Below are 22,555 nucleotides of genomic sequence, written 5' to 3'. Positions count from 1 at the left end.
GTGCCCATCATTGCTGATTATCAGTGCCCATCATTGCTGCTTATCAGTGCCACATATCAGTGCAGCATCATCAGTGCCTCCTCATCAATGCCCACCAGTTCTGCCTCATCAGTGCAACCTATTAGTGCCAATCAGTGCTACCTATCAGTGCCCATCAGTGCTGAATATCAGTGCTGCCTCATCAATGTACACCAGTGAAGGAGAAAAATTACCTGTTTGCAAAATTTTATAATAGAAACAAAGAAACCATTCTTTTTCAAAATTTTCACTCTTTTTTAATTTATAGTGCAAAAAATTAAAAACACAGTGGTGACTAAATACCACCAAAAGAAATCTCTATCTGTGTAAAAAAAAATACTAAAAAATTTCATATGGGTACGGTGTTGCATGACCGTGCAATTGTCATTCAAAGTGCAAGAGCACTGAAAGCTGAAAATTGGCCTGGGCAGGAAGGGGGTAAAAGTGCTGGTAGTTAAATATACCAACAACTATGTAGTGCAAGACCCTGCCTAATTGAATACACACTGATTGGAAAATTTTGGTAAATTTAAAGGAGATTGCTTTAGAAAGACTTGGGTGATCCATGTAATTAGTGTGTAATAGTTTTCTTCTGATCATAAATACAAATCATCCATTAAAAATATTGTCATTGTTAGTTAATATAGTACAAAATAAATAATTATAACATAGCCTGAGCACAGGGACACTTTAAATACATGTTACATCCCCATACTGAATATAGACTAAATCGCCAAAAGCATTGGGACGCCTGCCTTTACATGTGCATGAACTTTAATGGCATCCCAGTCTTAGTCCGTAGGGTTCAATGTTGAGTTGGCCCACCCTTTGCAGCTATAGCAGCTTCAACTCTTCTGGGAAGACTGTCCAGAAGGTTTAGGGGTATGTCTATGGGAATGTTTGACCATTCTTCCAGAAGTGCATTTGTGAGGTCAGGCACTGATGTTGGATGAGAAGGCCTGGCTCGCAGTCTCCGCTCTAATTCATACCAAAGATTTTCTGTTGGGTTGTGCAGGCCAGTCAAGTTCCTCCATCCCGAACTCACTCATCCAGGTCTTTATGGACCTTGCTTTGTGCACTGGTACACAGTCATGTTGGAACAGGAAGGGGCCATCCCCAAACTGTTCCCACAAAGTTGGGAGCATGAAATTGTCCAAAAGGTCTTGGTATGCTGACAACTTAAGAGTTCCTTTCACTGGAACTAAGGGGCCAAGCCTAACCCCTGAAAAACAAAACCACACCATAATACCCCCGCCACCAGACCTTAGACTTTGCACAATGCAGTCAGATAAGTACCATTCTCCTGCCAATCGCCAAACCCAGACATGTCCATCGGATTGCCAGACAAAGAAGCATGATCCGTCACTCCAGAGAACACGTCTCCACTGTTCTAGAGTCCAGTGGTGGCATGCTTTACACCACTGCATCGGATGCTTCGCATTGCACTTGATGGTGTAAGGCTTGGATGCAGCTGCTCGGAAATTAAAATCCATTCCATGAAGCTCTCAACGCACTGTTGTGCTAATCTGAAGGCCACACAAAGTTTGGAGGTCTTTAGCTATTGACTCTGCAGACAGTTGGTGACTTCTACGCACTGCGCACTTCAGCATGAGCTGACGTCGCTCTGTTATTTTACGTGGCCTAACACTTCATAGCTGAGTTTCTATTGTTCCCAGCTGCTTCCACTTTGTTATAATACCACTAATAATTGACCGTGGAATATTTAGTAGCAAGGAGGAAATTTCATGGATGGACTTTTTGCACAGGTGGCAACCTATCACGGTACCACGCTTGAATTCACTGAGCTCCTGAGAGCAACCCATTCTTTCACAAATGTTTGTAGAAGCAGTCTGCATGCCTAGGTGTTTGATTTTATACACCTGTGGCTATGGAGGTGATTGGAACACCTGAATCCAATAATTTGGAGGGGTGTCCCAATACTTTTGGCAATATAGTGTATATGCATACTACTAGACTAGTGATTGGCTCATCAATCTATCATCTCCCTTCTTCATTCAGTTTAAGACTCTTTTCTTCTCAGTCCGTCCTCAGACTTCCCTTTTCCTTCAGTTAGCCTCTTTTTTTCAGTTACTGCTCTCACTGTCTTCCCTGTACCTCCCATTTATCATACTGATCCTTCATGGACCATCCCATTTGTTCCATTGTCTTGTCTTATTCATCTCACCTTTTACATATGCCTAATCGTTTATGCAAACTTATTTACCATCTTATATTTCCTTTTATCTTGAGAGATTTGTTCAGTGTCCACATCCTATAATTTAAAAATTTCATCACAAGGTTTTCCATTCCCTTTCACCCTTAGATTGACTCACCTGCATCTGCCTCTTCCTTGGTCTAATATCTTTTGGAATATTTGATGATGATTTTGGACTTCATGTCCTTAGGTTGAGTTCTTTCTGTCTGTCAAGCTATATATAATCCAATGCATGCTTGATATTCCTAACACACTATTTTCATATCATCACACATTTTTATTAGGCTTAGCTTATCCTTGTTTAAGTGTTTCCTCTTGACTGCTGGGCCAAATCTTTAACATGTTATATTGGTGCACCACACATGATTTTTCACTTTCAGTATTTGCACAGTAGACTGAGTAAGTTATTATTAGCCAGGCATACGTCTTACTTCTGATTCTGGCTCGGTCGGCAGGATCCAGAGCTGCTGCTGGCTCTGACACTCGGGAAGGTCTGCTGATTCCAGTCTTATTTACAGCTCTCACACGGAATATGTAAGATCGTCCTTCAATTAATCCTGTCACTGGGAAGCGGGCAAACTTTACGGGTGTGTCATTACACTGGGTCCAGTGGCTTGTGCCAACCTCACACCTTGGAGAAGGGTGAAAAAATAAAATGTTACACTGTAATAATCATAATAATAAACATTTGATGTTTCATTATATTTTTATATAAATTGTAATTTTATGCCAATAAGATTTGTTTTTTTGCAGGTTCATAGTTATAAGGGGCTATTATATAGTAGTTATTAGAATAATATGAGATGGTCATCTGCTAGTTCATCTGTATAAGTAGGCAAAATGTCATATTAAATCTCCGCTACTGCAAAATTTTACTTGTGTATAAATATAGGTAATATTAACCTGTCAATGAAATATCCCAGTATTGAACTTCCACCATCTACTGCCGGCTGTTTCCAAGAGATTATCACATAGTCCTTGTTAGCATCAAGGCATTCCACATCCAGTGGTGCAGCTGGAGCTCCAGATACTTCTGCCTCAACATCTAGTGTAGAATAGAAATAAATAAGAGAACAATACTGAACTGGTTTGATAACAGGTCCAACATATTTTCTGTATAATCAAAAAAGACAAGAGATAGGCTGGTTACCAAATTAATGACAATATAAAAAAAAAATGTCATACTAATTTTATCAGACTTTCCTTCTATGTGATACCAAACACCAGATTCCTCTTGTGCAGTAAGAACTCACTGGATCTCTGGGACCCTAATAAGTGGGTCAAATACTCTTGAATTTGGCCCCATTTACACTATGGTGTTTTGAATCTCGCATAGAATTACTGTGATTTTGCCCGCAATTTCAAAACACTTTGCTAAAATAACAAATAGCACGACAGCTTGTTCAGGTGCCATTCATTTTTTTTTAAAAATGCAGTGCAGTTCTGGAGCAATTGTCATGTGATAATTCGTGCTGAAATCGTGGCAAAGTGCATAGCATGAAGCGTGTCACCCAAAAGAAGCTCCTGAGCTTCTTTTGGGCGACACGCTTTGTGTGATGTGGTTTGCCACAATTTATCGTGTGTCAATTGCTACAGAGCAGCACTGTGTTTTTAGGTGCCATTAAAATGAATGGCACCTGAACATGATGTTGTGCGATTTGTTATTTTAGCAAAGCTTTTTGAAATTGTGGGAAGAAGCTCAGCGATTCTGCCTGCGATTCAAAATGCCATAGTGTAAATGGGGCCTCATACAGAAAGAAAAGGAAACATTTACAGAAAGAAAAGGAAACATCCTCTATGAATAAAATTACTTTATTTACCAGGTTAGCCCAGCACTCACTTTGTAAGTATACAGGTACATTATATATATCTGTCATAAAAGAGCACAAATATAAAAGATCAGTTCTTCAATTAGCATACAATGCAATATTCATGTATAAACATGTACGTTTTTACATTTGTTGATTAGCCGGATATCATTAGACGTACAGTAAATTCCATACTACCTATATCTGATAAAACCTGAATTTTCATACACATCCTCAACAAACCTTCATATGCATGTAATGCCCTCTAGTGTAGATAGTTTTTTTTTTTTTTTTTAAAGTTAGAGGCTTTCTAGAAGCCTGGGTATGAGTCAGCCTGGGAGTGAGTCAGCAGGGTTACTTCAGGTTAATGCTGGAGGGCTCTACGGGTCAGTTTTCTGATACCTCCCCCTGCTATAGAGACTTGGAGACGTTTCTAGAAGCAATTAGGCAGGGGTGAGGATGGGCTGATCTGCATAATTAGGGGAGGCAGGCAGGAGGCTTGGCAAGGTGGCTAGATTAGCCTTTAAATATGAGAGAGCCTGGTGAGCAGGGCAGTTGGGTGGAAGATGGAGTGAGGAAGAGCTGCTGGTGTGGAGTCTGGGAGGAGGCCTCAAAGATGGGGGATCTGCGTACAGGCTGGAAGCTGGAAAGAGGGATCTTCACTGTCCTGCAGTCTACTGGGGAAAGATAGCCTGTCAGCAGGAAAAGAAGCCAGCCCAGCATAAGCCCTGAAAGCAGCTTCAACCTTTCAAAGCTACAGTAACAGGATAGTGTGAGTACTTCTACACACCCTGAGCCTAAGAAGAGAGAGGGCAGTCAGGGGCAATATCCAACTAGCTCTCCCTGGAACTGAATTATTTTTGTGTTTTGGAATCCCTTGCTCTGGGATACTCTCAAGACAGCAAGGTGAAAGGAGATTTTTATCTGGGGTCTGAGGAGGTTCATTTAAGGGGACCAAGTGCTCCTTGCAAAGACTGAATGTTTATCTTTCAGAAGAGAAGAGCCACTCCTAAAGGAGTAGAGACCCTCAGATTTGTTCTTTTGTGCTTTTGCTGGATTAAGTTGTCCTCTAAGTTGTTTCAGTTCCATTGAGCATCCCATACAGTATATACCCCTAGACCCCATCCAAGTTATTAACCCCTAATAAAACAACAAAAAAAAGTTCATTGACTGTTTACTGACTGTGGATGAAAGTGTGAAAAATGTGTGTTGCCTGGCTGTGCAGAGCTTAGGGGGACCCAAAAACTCAGCGGTCCTCATTAGGGTAGTGTTACATGCATATTATTATTATTATACAAGATTTATATAGCGCCAACAGTTTGCTCAGCACTTTAAAATATAAAGGGAGACAATAGAGCAACAATACAGTTCAATACAAGAGGGTTAGGAGGGCCCTGCTCCTTGGAGCATACAATCTAAGAGGGAGGGGCTGGTGGTACAAAAGGTAATAACTGTGGGGGATGAACTGATAGAAGGAATAGAATATTCCGTTATTTGCTGAAGGCGGGATAGGCTTCCCTGAAGAGATAGGCGATCTCTGAAAACCTAAAAGTGGGCAGAGTAGGCGAAAGTTGGATAGCTTGGGGTAGAGAGTTCCAGAGGATAGGAGAGGCTCTGGAGAAGTCCTGCAGATGAGCATGGGAGGAGGAGACAAGGGAGCTAGAGAGCAGGAGGTCATGTGAGGAGCGGAGAGGACAGTTTGGATGATATTTGGAGACAAGATTGGTGATGTAATTTGGGGCAGAGTTACAAATGGCCTTATATGTTATTGTTAATGTTTTGAATTTTATCCGTTGGGCAATGGGAAGCCAGTGGAGGGATTGGCAGAGAGGGATGGCAGATATGGAATGGTTAGTAAGGTGGATGAGTCTGGCAACAGCATGCATGATAGACTGAAGAGGGAATAGCCTGCGATTAGATAGGCCAATGAGGAGGGAGTTACAATAGTCAAGATGAGATATAACAAGGGAGTGAATAAGTTGCTTAGTGGTTTCCAAGGTTAGGAACGGGTGTATCTTGGAGATGTTGCGGAGATGAAGTCTACAAGATTTAGACAGTGATTGGATTTGGGGGTGAAAGGACAGATGGGAGTCTAGGATTACACCTAGTACCCTGGCATGAGGGGAGGGACTGATGGTTGTATTATTGATCTTGATGGAGAAGTTAGGGGAGGGGGCACGGGCTGGAGGGAATATAAGCAAATCACCATGTAAGCAAAGCACCATTGTTTATGAGATTATTAACCGCATTATCAGTCTCATGATCTGACCTTTTGGGATATCTGAAATCCATCTAGGGTGATGGCAGATAGAGGTCTCTATGAAACTATTATCATCTGTTTCTTAAAAAAAAACTGTATATGTTTTTCCCTTCTTTCTAAAAATTACCAGATCCAGAAAAATACCACTGTTAAAACCCCACCTTCCTTTATTATATTATTAATACTTTAAGGGTCACAGAGATCCATTGTGGTCTTACTATGCAAGGGGAATCTGATGTTTGAGCTCACATTGAACAAAGAATACAGATACTGTTGTATATGCACTTTATTACAAATGGATACAAATTTGTATTGGTTTTTGCACATAAGGCTACTGCCAGGTTTGGGAAATGCACAAGTCACTTTACTAAGATTTTTTGCAGAGAAAAATCAGATAATGTTTTGGACAGTGATGTTTAGCACATGTATTGGTAAGAATTACTGTTTTTTAAATGAATTTATTATATGTATTTGCCATTTGTTATTCATATTTAGTTTATGGAGAAAGTAATAGTTATAAAAATAGCACTTTATTTACTCAGGCCTCATTCACATGGGTACTGATGCCCATACACCGTAATAAGGTTGTTTGTATATGTATCCCTAGGTGGCAGGTGCTGCTTGCAGGCAGCCCATTCAAGTCTTTGAGGATACCCACATGCCAGCCACATTAGGATGAGCGTCTGTGTTCTAATACCACAAGGGGACACTACCCTTTATTTCACAATGATCTGGAGAATATGATGTTGCTACGTTCATTAATATAATGACAAAGATTATTTGAAAGTGTATCTATTTGTGTCTCTGTAGTCACGGTTGCTTTTTTATATGTACTGCTGAACTTAGCATAGGTGTCTTTTTGGAACCTTCACTTATAGCCAAGAATGACAAGCACTCTAACACTGTTGGTTTGCCAGACCATCAGCTGCTCCCTGTAACAGCTGACACAGAGATTAAATCTGTCCCCACACTGCTTGAAATGTGATCCCACCAGCTCTACTGAAGAAGAAGAAACACTTTATTAAATTATAAAACTAGACAACGAATTTGCCAAATATTTTCCTGTTACCTTTAACAATAGATATTATACAACCATGCATCTCAATTGCATAGTTTTCCAGAATCAAAATATTTTTAAAGGTCATAGACCTATGGGCACCATCCTGAGCTGTTGACAGTATCATGTGTGCTAGCTTCTAGCTAACAGATTGACGACACATAAAGTTATGTTAACATTTTAGCATTACGAGCTTGGGCTTCTGTCTGATAGATGAAAGCAGTATGGCATTGCGGAGAGGTATTGCTGCATTCTTTGGCTTGTTTTTGGCTTAGACTTAAAGTGGTGTTCCACTCATGCTGTCAAAAAATAAGTCAGCAGCTACAAAAACTGTAGCTATTGACTTTTAAAAAACAGCCAATTACCTGTCCCTCGGTCCCACGTTGTGTCCCCTGCAGCCCGTTTCACTAGCCGTCCTGTATTCCAGGAGGCCGGCATCTTCAGTGTGGGCACCCAGCTGTAATAGCTTGCGGCTTCACAGCTGGGTACCCACTGCGCATGCGCGAGTAGCTCTTCGCTTCATGAATGGTCCTGTAGTCTTCTGGGACCTGTAACGTGTCCCAAAAGACTACAGGGAGGGAGGGAGGACACCTTCAGCTCCGGAAGTGGGAGCGGGTACCTGTGAAATTCGGGTACCAGTTCCCCCCGTTCCCCAAAGGTGCCAATCTTTAACCTCTCTAGTGGTCTGATTATGTCCATATTTCTGTGCTCAAAGCAGTACATTTTTTTTGCATGGAAATATGTTGTTTTTTTATTGTAGGCCTGTCATTTTTAGGAATAACTCATTGAAACCTGTCCGAACATCCTGGGTATGTTAAAATTTGAAACACGAAATCATAAATTATAATTTAATAAATAATCATAAAAAATAATATAATAATAATAAATGTAATTCAATAATATAATCAAACCAAAAACACTGAAATTTGAAATATAGTGCCAAGTTCGCACATCACTGAGCAAAGTCGCAAAATCGTTTTCAGTGTCTGATGACGAATTTCCCCACGAATCATTATCACTCAATTCTGCAAGTGGTTCTGATTTACTATCACTGTTCTCTAGCTGGTCTAAAACCTAAAGGGACGCTTTTTGGACGCCATGGACAATTCTCAGTTTCCAGGCAGAAAGAACAGTAAAAATGCAGGCAGGGCACAGGACAAAGCACTCAGGACAAAATGTATGTGAAATGCTTTGATACAGTAATGTTTTACTATGAGATTTTAGTGTATTAATGAATGTCACTTTTTGTCATTTTCAAATTTCCCGCCGCTCCGTCCCTGTACGTCCTGACGTCACGGGGAACGGAACCCAGAAGACAGATGCTGGCATCTGCCGGAGGACATTGCCGGGGACACTGCAGGAGGGACATCGCGGGAGTGCAGGACAAGGTAAGAGAACAGATCCCGGAGCAGCGCTGCATGGTACGCCCGAGTGTAGCTCGGGGTTACCGCTTTTGGTACTGAAACTTTACCCCAAGCTACACTCGGGAATACCGCCAGGGAGGTTACTGGGGAGTGGGGGAGCAGGCCTTTAAGCGGAACTTCCCCTTTTGGGTGGAGCTCCACTTTAATACTGCCAAACACGTTCACATAATCATACAGAGTAGTTTGGGATAAAAAATATCTACTATAAAAAAGGAACAAAAAGTTAAACTGGTATCTTTACTTATCTATTTTGTGCTCATTTTTTCTTTATATCAGATACTTTTTATTGAGAGGCTTAAATTTTATCAACACATACTGTAAAGATAAACAAAAGCAGAAACAGAAAGAGAACTAGAGGTAGTTCAAATGTGTCTACAGCTTGAATGGACAGATTAGGGCTGATTTACTAAAAGCAAATAGACTCCTTACTTTGCAAGGGAAGTTGCATTTTGCAAGGGAACTTGCTAATTCCCTTCACTTTAGAGGGATTTACTATGTATAACCGCTTCCTGTGTATCCAAGACAAGAAGACAAGAAGTGATGGGAAATTTGCCAAGTGGGACATACACAGCAACAAATAACCTGATAGAGGTTTAAAACCTTCCATGCTTTATTTGAATCTTAAAAAAGAAAATTTGGAACGTACAGGTCATACTCATAAGTTTGCAAATTTCTGGCAGAATTTGTAAAATGTGAGCTGCACCAAGCAACAAATTGTCCCATGTACAATACACCAAACAACCCCTAGAGAAGCCTCAAGCCTGGAACAAAATCATTTGAAATGATGAGCCCAAAACGTAAACTTTATTGTCACAATCATAAATGCTATGTTTGGTGAAGAGTCAACAAGGTCTATAAGAAAAAGCACTCCAACCCCACTAGGAAGAATGGAGGTGGATTTCTGCTGTTTTGGAGTGTGTAAGCTATAGTGTGTAAGCCTTAAAAAATGGCCTACATCTTAAAAATTCCCCGGGTGTTTGTAATCTTGTTCACAAAAAAATGTATGAACATTTTAAAGCACTCCAAAAAGAAAGAATGGGCTAAAATCAAAAACAGAAGATTTAACCCTTACCTAATTTATCCAAAACAAAACAAAATGGTATATGCACACTTTAAAATGGACCTAACATTAAAAATGGATGCTGCCTAAGCTTCACACAGAACTTGCCCCCACCACAGCCACACTTGGGGTTAGAAGGGAATCAATAGGCCATCCGAACCCAAACTAAGACCACTTCTGCTAGCCGATACATGCATAAAGACTTTTATTAGTTTTATCAATTAATAGGCAGCATGGGACAGTTAACCTAAAGACTTCTAGACTTTAGATTATCTGTTGCATGTACAACAATATCACAGTATTGTAGAAGAGATTATAAATTGTAGGAACCACTTTCACTGTTCTAATTTCATGATGTCATTCTTGAGTAATCAATAATAGAAAAAGTGGTCAAAGGTAGCTTGTGAAGGAATCCAATGGACGTTTACAAATTTACTTTTCTCTTTTACATTCCTTTATGAGTAAGTAATCTGATCCACATAAATCCACATCTGCTCATTTGATCCTGAATTCATATTCTAACTTTAACAGAACATTTAAAGACTTGCTTAGCTCTAGAAATGATTTTGGTAAGAAAAGAAAAATGTTCAAAAAGGTTAAAAACACCGTAATCACTTGCAGAAAACAATTATTCAGTCACTGATTTAATGGATAATTACACAACTGCAGTATTGTGTAATATTCTTGTTTTTGGAATGATATACTGTCTCTTACCCCTGACAAACACATACGCGCTGTATTGCTCATAGTATTCTCCCATCACCACTCGCAGTGTGTACAGTCCTTCATCTTCCTTATTCAGATGTCTGAGAGTCAGGGTGGCATGTCCTCCACTCCAGTGTGTGCTGACCCACTTGTTAGGGGAGACCAGAACTCCTAAACACAACAGAGGTAAAAATATATGGCTGTACAAATATGAATATTATCAATAATTTAGGCACAAAAAGCAATCCTTAACCTTGTGATGAAACCTTAACATTGTCAAAAGGCAAAAATGAAATGCAACGTGCAATTATACACTGGGAACCTTTAAGTTAAAATTGAAATGAGCGAACCCATTCTAGGGAAGATCTGACTCCAATCAGCTTACAAAAAAGTAATGAATAAAATTAATACATGAAAATTGTATAAATATAGCACTAAATAAAAATGAAATCAGAAATGTGTGCAAGTTGTTTTGTAGTTTTGTACTTGTTGAATGTTTTATATGTAATGTATCCTTATTGAAAGTACCAAGAAGTATTTCTATAGGAAAATGTGATATTTTTGCTATTGTTGGGTTGGACAAAGTCAGTTTTTGTAGAAGAGTTACTACATTTTCCCCCATATTTGCAGAGGAGACAGAAAGGAGATGGAAGAGGTTTATTGACATCATTAGTTAGTTGTTGTAGATGTTAGGCATGCCTAGACCAGGGTTGGGAGGAGATTCATATTTTACTATATTAAGCTATACAGGAAAGGTTCATAGCATAAAACCTAAGAGAAGAAAGAGCAGGAGAAATAATTCTTTGAGGGGTATAAAGCATTGTTTAAGCAATGTAACAGTCCTACAATTGAAAATTGTTTCCTACCATTTCGGTACCATTGAATTTCTGGCTGGAATCGTTTTATTTGAGGGTGAACAACGACTGTGGAACCCAAACTTAATGTATCACCTTCTTTCCCAAAGGAAACTCCAAATGGGTCAATAAAATGAATATCAAACTTTGAAGCAAATCCATATGGAGTGACGGCAACTAAAAAAAAGATCCAAAGAACCAGTAATTAGTTAACCTAATATATACATTTGGCAAAGTCATACACATGCTACATCCCTAGCTCACATAAAATAGGATTTTTTACTTACTAGTAAAACATGTCAAAAATCCTTTTTTCTTAATTGTATAGGAAAGGACACAGGATCCTCAGCCTTTAGCAATGGGAAATCCATAGCCAGTCCAACATGGAAACAAACACAAACAAGCCCACATACCGGACAGGTCAAGAAGGGTCTTGAAAAATATGAGTAGCTTGTAGCACTGTATGCCCAAAAGGAGGTCTGAATATTTGTTTGGTAGAACCTAACAAACGTGGGAACCGAAGGCCAGGCAGCAGCCTTGCAACTCTAAGAAACAAAGCACTAATAGATCTGATAGAATGTGCCTTAACAGAGAAGGAAGGAATCCTATTCTTTAGACAATAGACTCAAATGTCTGATCAACCAAGCAATAGTGCAGTGACAAGCATGGAGATGGAATCTCTGAGAAAACCTTTGCGAAATGCAAAGAGTGAATCCTTTTTCCCAAAAAGAGACTGTGGCCAAGAATAAGTTTATCGCAGCACTTCCCATGTCAAGACAGTGGAGAAAAATTTATTTGGGTTGTTTCAAAGCAAGACATAAGGAAGGAACAATAATGGCCTTTTTGGGTGAACAGAGGAAATTACCTTAGAGAGAAAAGAGGCTTTACGCTTCAGAAAAACCTTGAAAGACTAGGAAAGACTCTTTATAAAGTAGATGGTTATGTACCTGATAGAGGCTGAGCTGATAAGAAGGCTTCCCTTACACCTCCTGTCCAATACTCTCCCGGAATTGGTGACAGAGTGTAGCAGGATAAGGAATGGTACATGTGCCTGCAGTAGGTCCTGGCATAGTTGATGATCAGACTATAGACTGGATGTTGCCGAAATGCTGCAGATGATTATACTGGAGCTTATGCACAATGGTGGCACACACAGGAACATGTAGGAGTCACCACAACTGATTAGCAGAGGTACCAAATCAGTAGACAGTATCAGGGTCAGAAATCTGGCTGAGATCAATATAGGACTAGCAGCAGAACTACTAAAACAGCAGGCAGAAGCCAAGGTCAGCAATAGGAGATCAGGATAAAACAGGGTCAAGGAACAAGCCAGGTCAAATATATGATAGTAGGATGCATGGCTGGGCATAAGTCACAGGAGTAGATGACCACTCAGCAATTCAGTTGTGCCAAATTTTAAATAGAAAACAAATAATATTAGGGTGCACTCACATTAACCTGGAATTATCCAGTGTTATAATGAATATGTGTACAATGCACTGAAAGGATCCTATTTCCCCTTTAGATATCTATAAAAAGATCACTAAAAAGATCAAATCAAAAAGCAATAATAAAGATAACTTGAAAAGCTACAATTTCTGGGGAAATTGTGTGAAGTGTTCTTGCCTCCACCAGTAGTCTACAACTGGAGTGGGCGGAGTAACTGGGTAGAGTGGCTTGAGTAACCGTTGTGTGGTTGGAGTGGCTGGAGTAACTGTGAAAAGGACTTCACTGGTGTCTTGAAATGGTTGTAGTTTTAAAAACTATAAATCCTACAGCGAAGAGCTTTATATTGTGAGAATCACAAGACCCAGACCTACATTTTGATGCTTAGTATGTCTCTGAAATATTAAAAATGAAGGCACAGTCGCAGTTTAGAAATTGCCCTTCAAATTTGAGGTGGCTAGAGTGCAGTTTCAATGAATGTCAATGGGCGGCGTGAGTTGCAAACAAATGGTCATATTGTGAAAACTATCAGGACTATGGCTTAGCAGTGGACATTTTTAGTGGCAGCAGGGATAGCTGAACGTTTTGATATAAGATTTGTGTAGGTGGGCTTGAAAATGAGGGAGTGATGGCAGTTTAGAAATCATGTCCTGATTTTTCAGCTCACACTGTAGCTTTTGTCAGCTCCCACTCTAGTTTTGAACACTCCGCCATTCATTCATATGGGACCAATTTCACCACAAAAACGCCGATATTTCATGAACCATTCTGCGAAACATTCCACAAAGTAATAGCACACCAATCGGGAACAATCCGCACGTTTCGGTATATTACTGTCTGTGTAGTGTAACAACTGTGGGAGGAGTTACGGTGGTAAATTTGGCTACAATAATAAGAATATATATGTGAGATAACAGTAAGTGGTCTTGCCATGCAAGAACACTTAATAATTGTATATACTGACAGTGAATATAGATAGCAAGAAAAATGTCCAAATCCTTTCAGTGCATTGTACACTGATTAATTTTAACACTGGAATATTCCAGGTCAATATAAGTTCATCCTAATATTACTTGTATTGTGTTTTGTGGAGAACACCTTGCGAGTGAGGTCAAACAAGGGAATATCCCTAATAGGTTTCAAACGGTAGCTTTTGCAGGGCTGAGAGAACCAGATTAAGGTCCTACATATTCACAGGGGAGTGTACTGAAATATGTGCAACACCCTGTACTAGGGGCGGACTGACCATTTGGAAACTCGGGCACTGCCCGAGGGCCCGGGGTCAGTAGGGGGCCCTATGAGATGCCCCTGGTACCTTTTTCATAGGCTTTTTTGAGTTTGGGCAAGGACACAGGGGCCCCATGATCCCCTATTGCCCAGGGGCCCCACAAGTTGTCAGTCCGCCCCTGCCCTGTACAAACACCTTAAGCAGGAGATGACAGGTCAATAGTCTTTGTAACAGAACAGCCAGTACTGAGATTTGTCCCTTGATTGTACTCAAGGACAGATGCTGATCTAAACCAAACTGTAGAAAGGGCAATATGTGCCCCATGGCGGCAGATTTACTAAAACTGGTGCACACAAAATCTGGTACAGCTGTGCATAATATGTAATCAGCTTCTAGTTTTTATTGTCAAAGTTTAACTGAAAAAACTGAAGTTAGAAGCTGATTGGCTACTAATCACAGCTATATTAGATTTTGTGTGCACAAGTTTTACTAAATCTCCCCCTATGATTACTTCCTAGGATGTAACTTCCTAGCCTTGCACCACAGAAAGGGCTTTCCAGGTGTGATGGAATACCTTCAAGGAAGTCCATTTCCTGGCCTTGAAAAGGGTAGGGATAACTGAATCTGATAAGCCCCTGTCCCTCAAGACATGGTAAGAGATGGCAGTGAACATCCATTTTTGCATGAAGCTCTACTTGATAGGATAATGCTGAGAAAATTTGTTTGGAGAGTTTTATGGTAAAACCAGTCACCATACAGGACAGGTTCTAGGCCTGAGTGGAATTGAAAGGTCTTAGCATGGCTTGGTAATTGTAAGGACACAATGTAGGAGACCTTGGGGTGAGCTGCTCTAATGGTAAACAAAATCATACAGCACCAATAAGGGTAGCAACGGTATCCTCAAGCTTGGATGAAATTTCAGCCGAAGGTGACTATTTCTAATCCAGTTCCTCAGAAGAAGAGGATGGATCTTCCTCTCAGTCAGAAACCAACTCAGAAGGGAAGACTAAGGGCTAGTTTGTGATCCCTGTCATTTAAGGCCTTTAGATAAACAAAAATTATGCATATAAAATTACATTGTAGATATTGTGACTGACTTAACCCTTTATGGTGGGCATACCCCCAAATGAGTGTTCAAGGATAGGGCTCTGCCTCCAACAGACAATGATCCTGGATCTGCATAGCACCTGCTGCTAATTTAACACAATGCACCATATGCCAAGGTGAGCACCCACAGAGGATCCGGTGCCTGAAGCAAAATTACAGGATAGCCCCCAAATTCAAGCAGGGTCCAGGTACAGTCTTCAAGGCTCAGCCAAGGTGTCAACCAATCCAGAAGCCACAGAAGGAGCTGCAGTATCTATGGTGCAGCCAGGAATATTGATGGAAGAGTCAAAAACCTCCACAGGAAAAAGTTAAGCCTCTCTCTGTAGAGTAGATGTCCATCATCTAAGGATACTAACAAAAACAGACCAGTTGGGGGGGGGGGGGGGTTAGGTTGTATAGGGGATGTCCCTTCAGATTTCTTTTTTGCCAGTGTCCAATCACCTGAAGTTAGCTGCATATTACCTATAATTAAAGATAAATATCCTGGGTCCTGTACTAAGAAAGTTTTTCTTCACAGCTGGTAGTTGCTTATTTCAGCTTCTTTAGAAAATATCTAGAACTTTCCTGATTTCATAACTTGTTACCCTACAGAAAAATAACTGATGAAAACTTACAGCTGAATGGCTCGCCTTTTGAAGTAGTTAAAGGTGTCACATCCAAGTCTCCTTTATATCCTGTAAAAAATAAATAAAAAATGTATTTGAATAGAAATCTGAGAAACAAATATCTACAAACAGAGAAAAAAGTAGAAAAAAAATTAAAACATACTCTTCACAACAAGAGAAGCAAACGCAGAATTCTCTCCTTTCACATTCATTGCTGATGCATGGTACTGAGCTGTATCCTCGAAGTCACAGCTGTAGAAATAAAAATACCATCTGTTAATCAATACAAGTGTGAACTCAAGTTAAAAACCACTTACAAAAAAAGGGATTTCAGCAAAAAGATATTGAAAAAGACTATAATCTTTTGTATATACGGTACCTACATATCACAATCAAAAATAAAAATGACGCCATGGAACCACCCATAGCCACAGATCACGTGGTGAAAATATCAGACAACCACGTAAGATAAAACCGACTCACCTAGAATTATACCAAATAAATGGTTCGAGCCGCGTAACTCACTACTATAATCCAAGACAACAGGGGCAAAAGGAAAACCCGAAAGGAAGTTACAAGGTGGACCAAGTGGCTTGCAAGTAAAAAACAGGCTTTATTATGTTCAAAAATTACAAACACTAAAAAAGGGCACAGATAACCTCACACCATATAAAATTAAAAGAGACAAAGTTGTCTGGTCAAAACGAAGGGCTGTACAGGAATATCTTCCTACGGTTAGCATACTAACACATGGTTGAGCAGCTGGACCTCAGTGATGGCGTTACCCTTACTGCTGATATTCAACAGACTTTCCCAAGCCAGTGAACTTTCACACATACTCAGGCTAAATTCTGTCATTCATTCATGTGAATGTTCACATCTGGATCCAGAACTATGGACACAGTACCCACATTTTCAGATATTTGAAATAGCACTCATGTTAGGATTTACTACCATCAAGTGATACTCATTCAATCTCTATGGATGTTAGTCCCCCTTGTTTATTACTATCATGATTATCTGACATGTGTGGATGAGTATGGTGATTGTACGGTGTGCAGGCTGTACAGCCCTTCCTTTTGACCAGACAATGTGTCTCTTTTCATTTTATATGGTGTGAGGTTAGCTGTGCTCTTTTATAGTGTTTGTAATTTTTTAACATAATAAAGCCTGTTTTTTACTTACAAGCCACTTGGTCCGCCATGTAACTTCCTTTTGGGCTTTCCTTTTGCCCATGTTGTCTTGGATACCTTCATATCAGTAACACTCAACTGTGAGCCAGGGGGCTCAATGAGGCCAGGACCTGTACTAAGTCTATAGTTGCATTGACATAATAAACAATATTCTGTTAGTTGAGTTTTCTTATCAAATACTCTTTCACTTGTTGCAGGCTCTGGAAAGGAGAGTGGAATGCTACAGAGTATGAATATGTGGTGGTCTGGATCTATTCCAGACTGTCAATGTACAGTCGGCACTGTGGGTCTTGACTGGTATTTACAAAATCCAGAGTTATCTTGGTGAATCCAAGTGTTTTTACTTAGCAGATGTCGAATTAAAGCCTCGTTTCTAATTTTAAGTTTCAACTCAGTTTTAAGTTAACATAATTATTATGTGCCCATATACCTTCTTTCTTGCTAAGGAAAATTAAATAGGCACTATAGCAAAAATGTTTTTAATATTTTAGCAGAGAGTAGAGAATGGTTTGAATCTCTGTCACATTTGTTTTGATTTTTGTGTCTCCACTGGGGAGATTTGCCTTTATTTCATGTCCCATAGAACCAACAGGAATTGAGAGGAAATCTCCCCAAAGTGAATGGAAAACCCACCTTTGACAGCTGTCACTATTACAGGTGTCCGTATTGGAAGTTTTCTCCTCACTGCTCCAGTGACAACTGTCAATGATATCTACACCACTCCTTGTCCTAATAACCAGCATAATTTGGACTGAAACTGAGGAGAAATCTCCCCATTGGGAATACAGACACCAATAAAAACCTGACAAAGAGTACCACTGCCCGCTCTGCACAAAAATGGAAACATGGTATAGATGGTGTTCCACTTTAGGCAAAATATTTTGCCTGGCACTTTATTAGAGTTTGGAGAGTTATGAGGTAGTCTGCCACTGTGCCACATTACCATGCACATAGTTTAGGAATATTACAGGTAAAACTCATGGCCATATCTCTGTGGGTCATGACCATATTACCAATTAAGGACACTTACAGAGCTGACTGTTCAGTATACTGGAATTACTTCCCAATATTGAAATATGTGATATTCTTGGTCTGATACAGATTTATATAAACAGAAATATTTGGCATCCATTTAGTAGTGACTGCAGTCACTTTCTAATTAAAGAAAAGTTGACTCATGGGTTGTGGGAAGATATGAAATTGCTACTAGCAGAAAAAACAAGCAATTTTCATATTTTATGTATTTTACTAATGTTGCACAACAGGGTCCTGTATTAACTCTTAGGAGCCATAATGCAAATTACATATATTGTATCTTTAAAAAAAAAAATGGAGTAAAAACAGTGGCAGCTGTCATCATGTATAATGGGGTTGATTTACTAAAACTGGAGAGAGCAAAATTTGGTGCAGCTCTGCATAGAAACCAATCAGCTTCCCGGTTTTATTGTCAAAGCTTAATTAAAGTTGAAGTTAGAAGCTGATTGGCTACCATGCAGAGCTGCATCACATTTTGCACTCTCCAGTTTTACTAAATCAACCCCAGTGTGTTACTGGCACTGATTTTTGGGTAGAAGCTACCTATGGATGTGCTGTTAATTTAACCCCGATAGAGTTTAAAATTAGTTGAAACAGACCTGTGTGAACTTAAAACATCCAACCATGGGAAGAAAAAACTATTTTTTTTCAAATATTCATTTTTGGATGACTGAAATGAACACAAGATCACCTCTCTTTAGTAATTAAAAAAATGAATACATGGAAAAGGTAATTACTATATTACAGTATACAACCACATATGTATGCAAGAACAGTGGTTGCATGTTTTGCTGCTGTACTTTAAAGTATAGATCCATAGATGTGACAATTTGTACATACTAAGCTAGAACAGTAACTATTTAACTTTAAATTAGTATTCATTATATTTCTTGATACCGTGGCTAGCTCCAAAAGTACCAAATGTGCTAAAGCAGGGGTCTCCAAACTTTTAAAACAAAGGACCAGTTTATTGTCCTTCAAACTTTAGGGGGGCCAGACTGTGGCCAATGAAAGTAGAAAATGCCCTGACATCGATAGGAGTAAACAATGCCACAGGCTTGGTGGTCAGTTGAAGTAAAAAATTTCCATAACTGGTGTAGGTGGGAGATATAGTGCACAGTCATTGGTGTCAGTGGGAGGAATAGTGCCCTATCATTGGTGTCAGTGGGAGGAATAGTACCCTATCATTGGTGTCAGTGGGATGAATAGTGCCCCATCATTGGTGTCAGTGGGAGGAATAGTGCCCCATCATTGGTGTCAGTGAGAAGAATATTGCCTCATCATTGGTATCAGTGGGAAGAATAGTGCCCCATCATTGGTATCAGTGGAAGGAATAGTGCCTCATCATTGGTGTCAGTGGGAGGAATAGTGCCCCATCATCGGTATCAGTGAGAAGAATATTGCCTCATCATTGGTATCAGTGGGAAGAATAGTGCCCCATCATTGGTATCAGTGGAAGGAATAGTGCCTCATCATTGGTGTCAGTGAGAATAGTTCTCCATCACTGGTATCAGTGGGAGGAATAGTGCCCTGTCATTGGTGCCAGTGGGAGCAATTGTGCTCTGTCTTTGGTGTCAGTATGAGGAATAGTGCCTCATATAAGTGGAAGGAATTGTGCCCCAAGGGCTGAATAAAGGCAAGCAAAGGGCCACATTCGGCCCACGGGGCACAGTTTGGAGACCTCTGTGCTAGAGGATAAGTGAAGCTTTAAACTAAAAACCCAAACTCTACAGCTAATTTTAGAGTGACCCATATATGCCAATTTTGACTAAGCACAGTTTAAATGTCATTGCCTGTCCTAGCCTTTCACTTACCCAATATAAGTTACATTTGTCAGATTTTCTCCAACACTGAGTACAGTCATGACACTTTGCACTTGCTAACTATACCTAGAAGTATTTTACGTGAGCATTTAATTTTCCACTTGGCATAAACAAACCTGATTATTTGGCAGAAAGGACTAAATATTATTATTTTATATAAGATAATCAACTCCCATGGCACTGTACTAAGAAGCATATTCATACAAAAAATACAAATGCATAAAATATTATTAATAACAATTACATGCTTTCGCATAGCAAGCACATACATAGCAATAACCATATACAACAGAAGCAAGCACCCTGCCTGCCTAAAATACAATATTAATATCAGTAATAAGTACCACTTACAACATGATTACTGTGCTGACTAAGATAGGTTATAAGGAACTATTTCTCTGACATTGCTCTAAAAATGTCACCCTCTTTTTTAAACGTGCATCTAAAAAAAAGAATCTTAAAAAGTATGCTAAATCGCCAATATATTACATATGTTTGTATGTAATATATATAAATCTTTGTATGTCATTTCATTATTAAATATATATGTGTGTGTCATAATTTCATCATGGAATAGAGCACACTGGATTAATACTTATTTGATGAGCCTATTTGATGGACTTTTATCTTGGTTGCACAAAGCACTTTATGTTTTACGTATTTGATTGTGATTTATGTTTAAGCTTTCACCTATTTGCATTTTTATATGGGTATGTGGATTTAAGGTACCGTGTTAATATAGAGTTATTTCATACTTTTGAGAGAAAAAAATGTATTTGCACTTAGTTTTAGGTTGTGACATTTTTATCGCAGTGCATGTTTATATATCTTTTCATCTCACTGATAATTAGTACAGCTGCATAGATTAGGACCTTTTATAGAAGCACTGAACATTTATTTTAATTTTTTTTACATTAATAGTTTGAAGGATGTCCGGCTTTAACAAGTCCAATGAGCCCGATTTACTTAAAAAGTAGAGCATGCTCACTTTCAAAATGAATCTTCATTTTGCAGAGTGAATTTTTACCATATGTTAGTGAACTAGGTGAAACAATGTAAAAATACACAAAGATGTTCAGAGAAAATAAATAAAAATAATAATAATTAAAAAAAGGATTTTTGCTCACACACGGTTGAATGATTGAGGTCAGCACAACTTCACCTCATTCATTAAGCTAAGTGAAAATGACCTTTGAAAAGAGAAAATTCATTTATGCTACTCCTTTACTATATCAACCCCATCTCATATACTAGATTCTACAGCACTGCAATGCCATTTTATACTAGAAACCTATAAACTGATCATTCTGCCTCGAACCTTGACAGATTGATTTTTTTTTTATATTTGTTCTCAATATTAGTTTTTTTAATTTTAAACATAAAACAGGCTTGACAAATCACTGCTGCATAAAGAAATGCATATAATATTCTATTTATTTACAGCACAATTCTAGAATATAATAAACATATTACAGTATATTTAAATATGCAATAAGAGTATCTTCTGGAACCAATAAGTTAGGGCTCATGTACACCAGCAGCTAATAAACTTGAATTTAGGAGCTTTTGGCATTTTTTTGCCAAAGCTCCTAAACTCAACTTCATAAAAGGCTATGTGTCCATGTACACATAGGCTTTTAGCAGAGTTTAGCAGCTGCTGCAGTTAGGTTAAACATCCCTCTCCTGAAGGCAGAAGAATCGCATTCAGGATAGGAACGTTTTGACCGCCGACCGCGGGAAAATGAAAAACGTGGCAAAACCGCTGAAAAATCACGGTACCATGATTACCGCATTTTCAAGAGTTTTTGCTGCAATTTTTCCTGCGGCCGGCAGTCAGGGTAGGCTCGTGTACATGGAGCCTTAGTCCAGGATCACTGTTGCATTTATTTGTAACATGACAGATATTACTTATCCACAAATATAATGGGAACTCCCCTTAACATCGTTAGTGGTTAATGAATGAAAGAAATCATAATGTGACAAAACAAAACAATACACAGAAAACATCTCAGAGAAACTTAAAGTAAAATGTTGAATAATATATGTATAGTAAAATGGCTACATTATTTTACAAATGGTTCAATGATAAACGAAAAATGAGACACTGTCCTGATTGGTGAAAACTGTAGGACACTTTTCGCACCCTATCTGGACTACTTGGAAGCATGGCATTTAAAATGTAACAGATGCCGTTACATTCCCAGTCTATGTAACAATTATAATGTAATCTGCTGACATGCTGACACTTTACATTGTGCATTTCAATTATAAGCTCTGTGCATAAGAAAGACAGCCATTGATCTTAATGGGACAGAACCACAAACCACTGATCATTTTCAACAGGGTATTAAGATTGTCAGACATGGTGCTATAAGTGGCCACCTGACATCTTTCTAGCCAAAGGAAATTTATCAATGTTGTAGAAGTCAAGTAACCAGGTTTGTTTTACCTTCCATTCTCAAAAATGCACTTGCAACATGAACAGAGTAATTTGATACAATGCCCTCTCACCAGTCCCACACCACAGGGACTGGTGAGAGGGCACTTCTTATTATTCACACTGCTAGGGATTGAGTTACTGGAGGCAGGACATTAAATATACTGCATCTTTACCACACCTTTACTGCATTTTTAACACACCTACAGTATATTGCATGCTGGTTTATTAAAACTATCGTTAAGTGCACCAATGCTTCTTAAAGGGCTCCAACGATAGC

General features: G+C 39.1%; 1 protein-coding gene across 2 annotated transcripts in view; it reads right to left on the bottom strand.

Annotated features, from left to right (window-relative positions):
* Nucleotides 1-22,555, bottom strand: part of MYOM1 (myomesin 1) — a 127,563-nt gene that overhangs the window by 61,836 nt on the left and 43,172 nt on the right. For both annotated transcript variants that reach the window (XM_089678160.1, XM_089678168.1), the window contains 6 exons: nt 15,951-16,039; nt 15,797-15,856; nt 11,414-11,578; nt 10,557-10,718; nt 3,137-3,278; nt 2,665-2,864 (listed from right to left, as the gene is read on the bottom strand). In XM_089678160.1, coding sequence (XP_089534286.1) covers nt 2,665-2,864; nt 3,137-3,278; nt 10,557-10,718; nt 11,414-11,578; nt 15,797-15,856; nt 15,951-16,039 — 818 coding nt within the window. The remainder of the gene's footprint in view (nt 1-2,664; nt 2,865-3,136; nt 3,279-10,556; nt 10,719-11,413; nt 11,579-15,796; nt 15,857-15,950; nt 16,040-22,555) is intronic.

The sequence above is a fragment of the Staurois parvus genome, unplaced genomic scaffold, assembly GCF_062004578.1.
Source record: "Staurois parvus isolate SC_StPar_1 unplaced genomic scaffold, SC_StPar_1.0 ptg000015l, whole genome shotgun sequence".
In the NCBI taxonomy this organism is placed as follows: domain Eukaryota; kingdom Metazoa; phylum Chordata; class Amphibia; order Anura; family Ranidae; genus Staurois; species Staurois parvus.
Note: the sequence above shows the minus strand (reverse complement) of the source record. Positions and strands in the feature narration are given on the sequence as shown.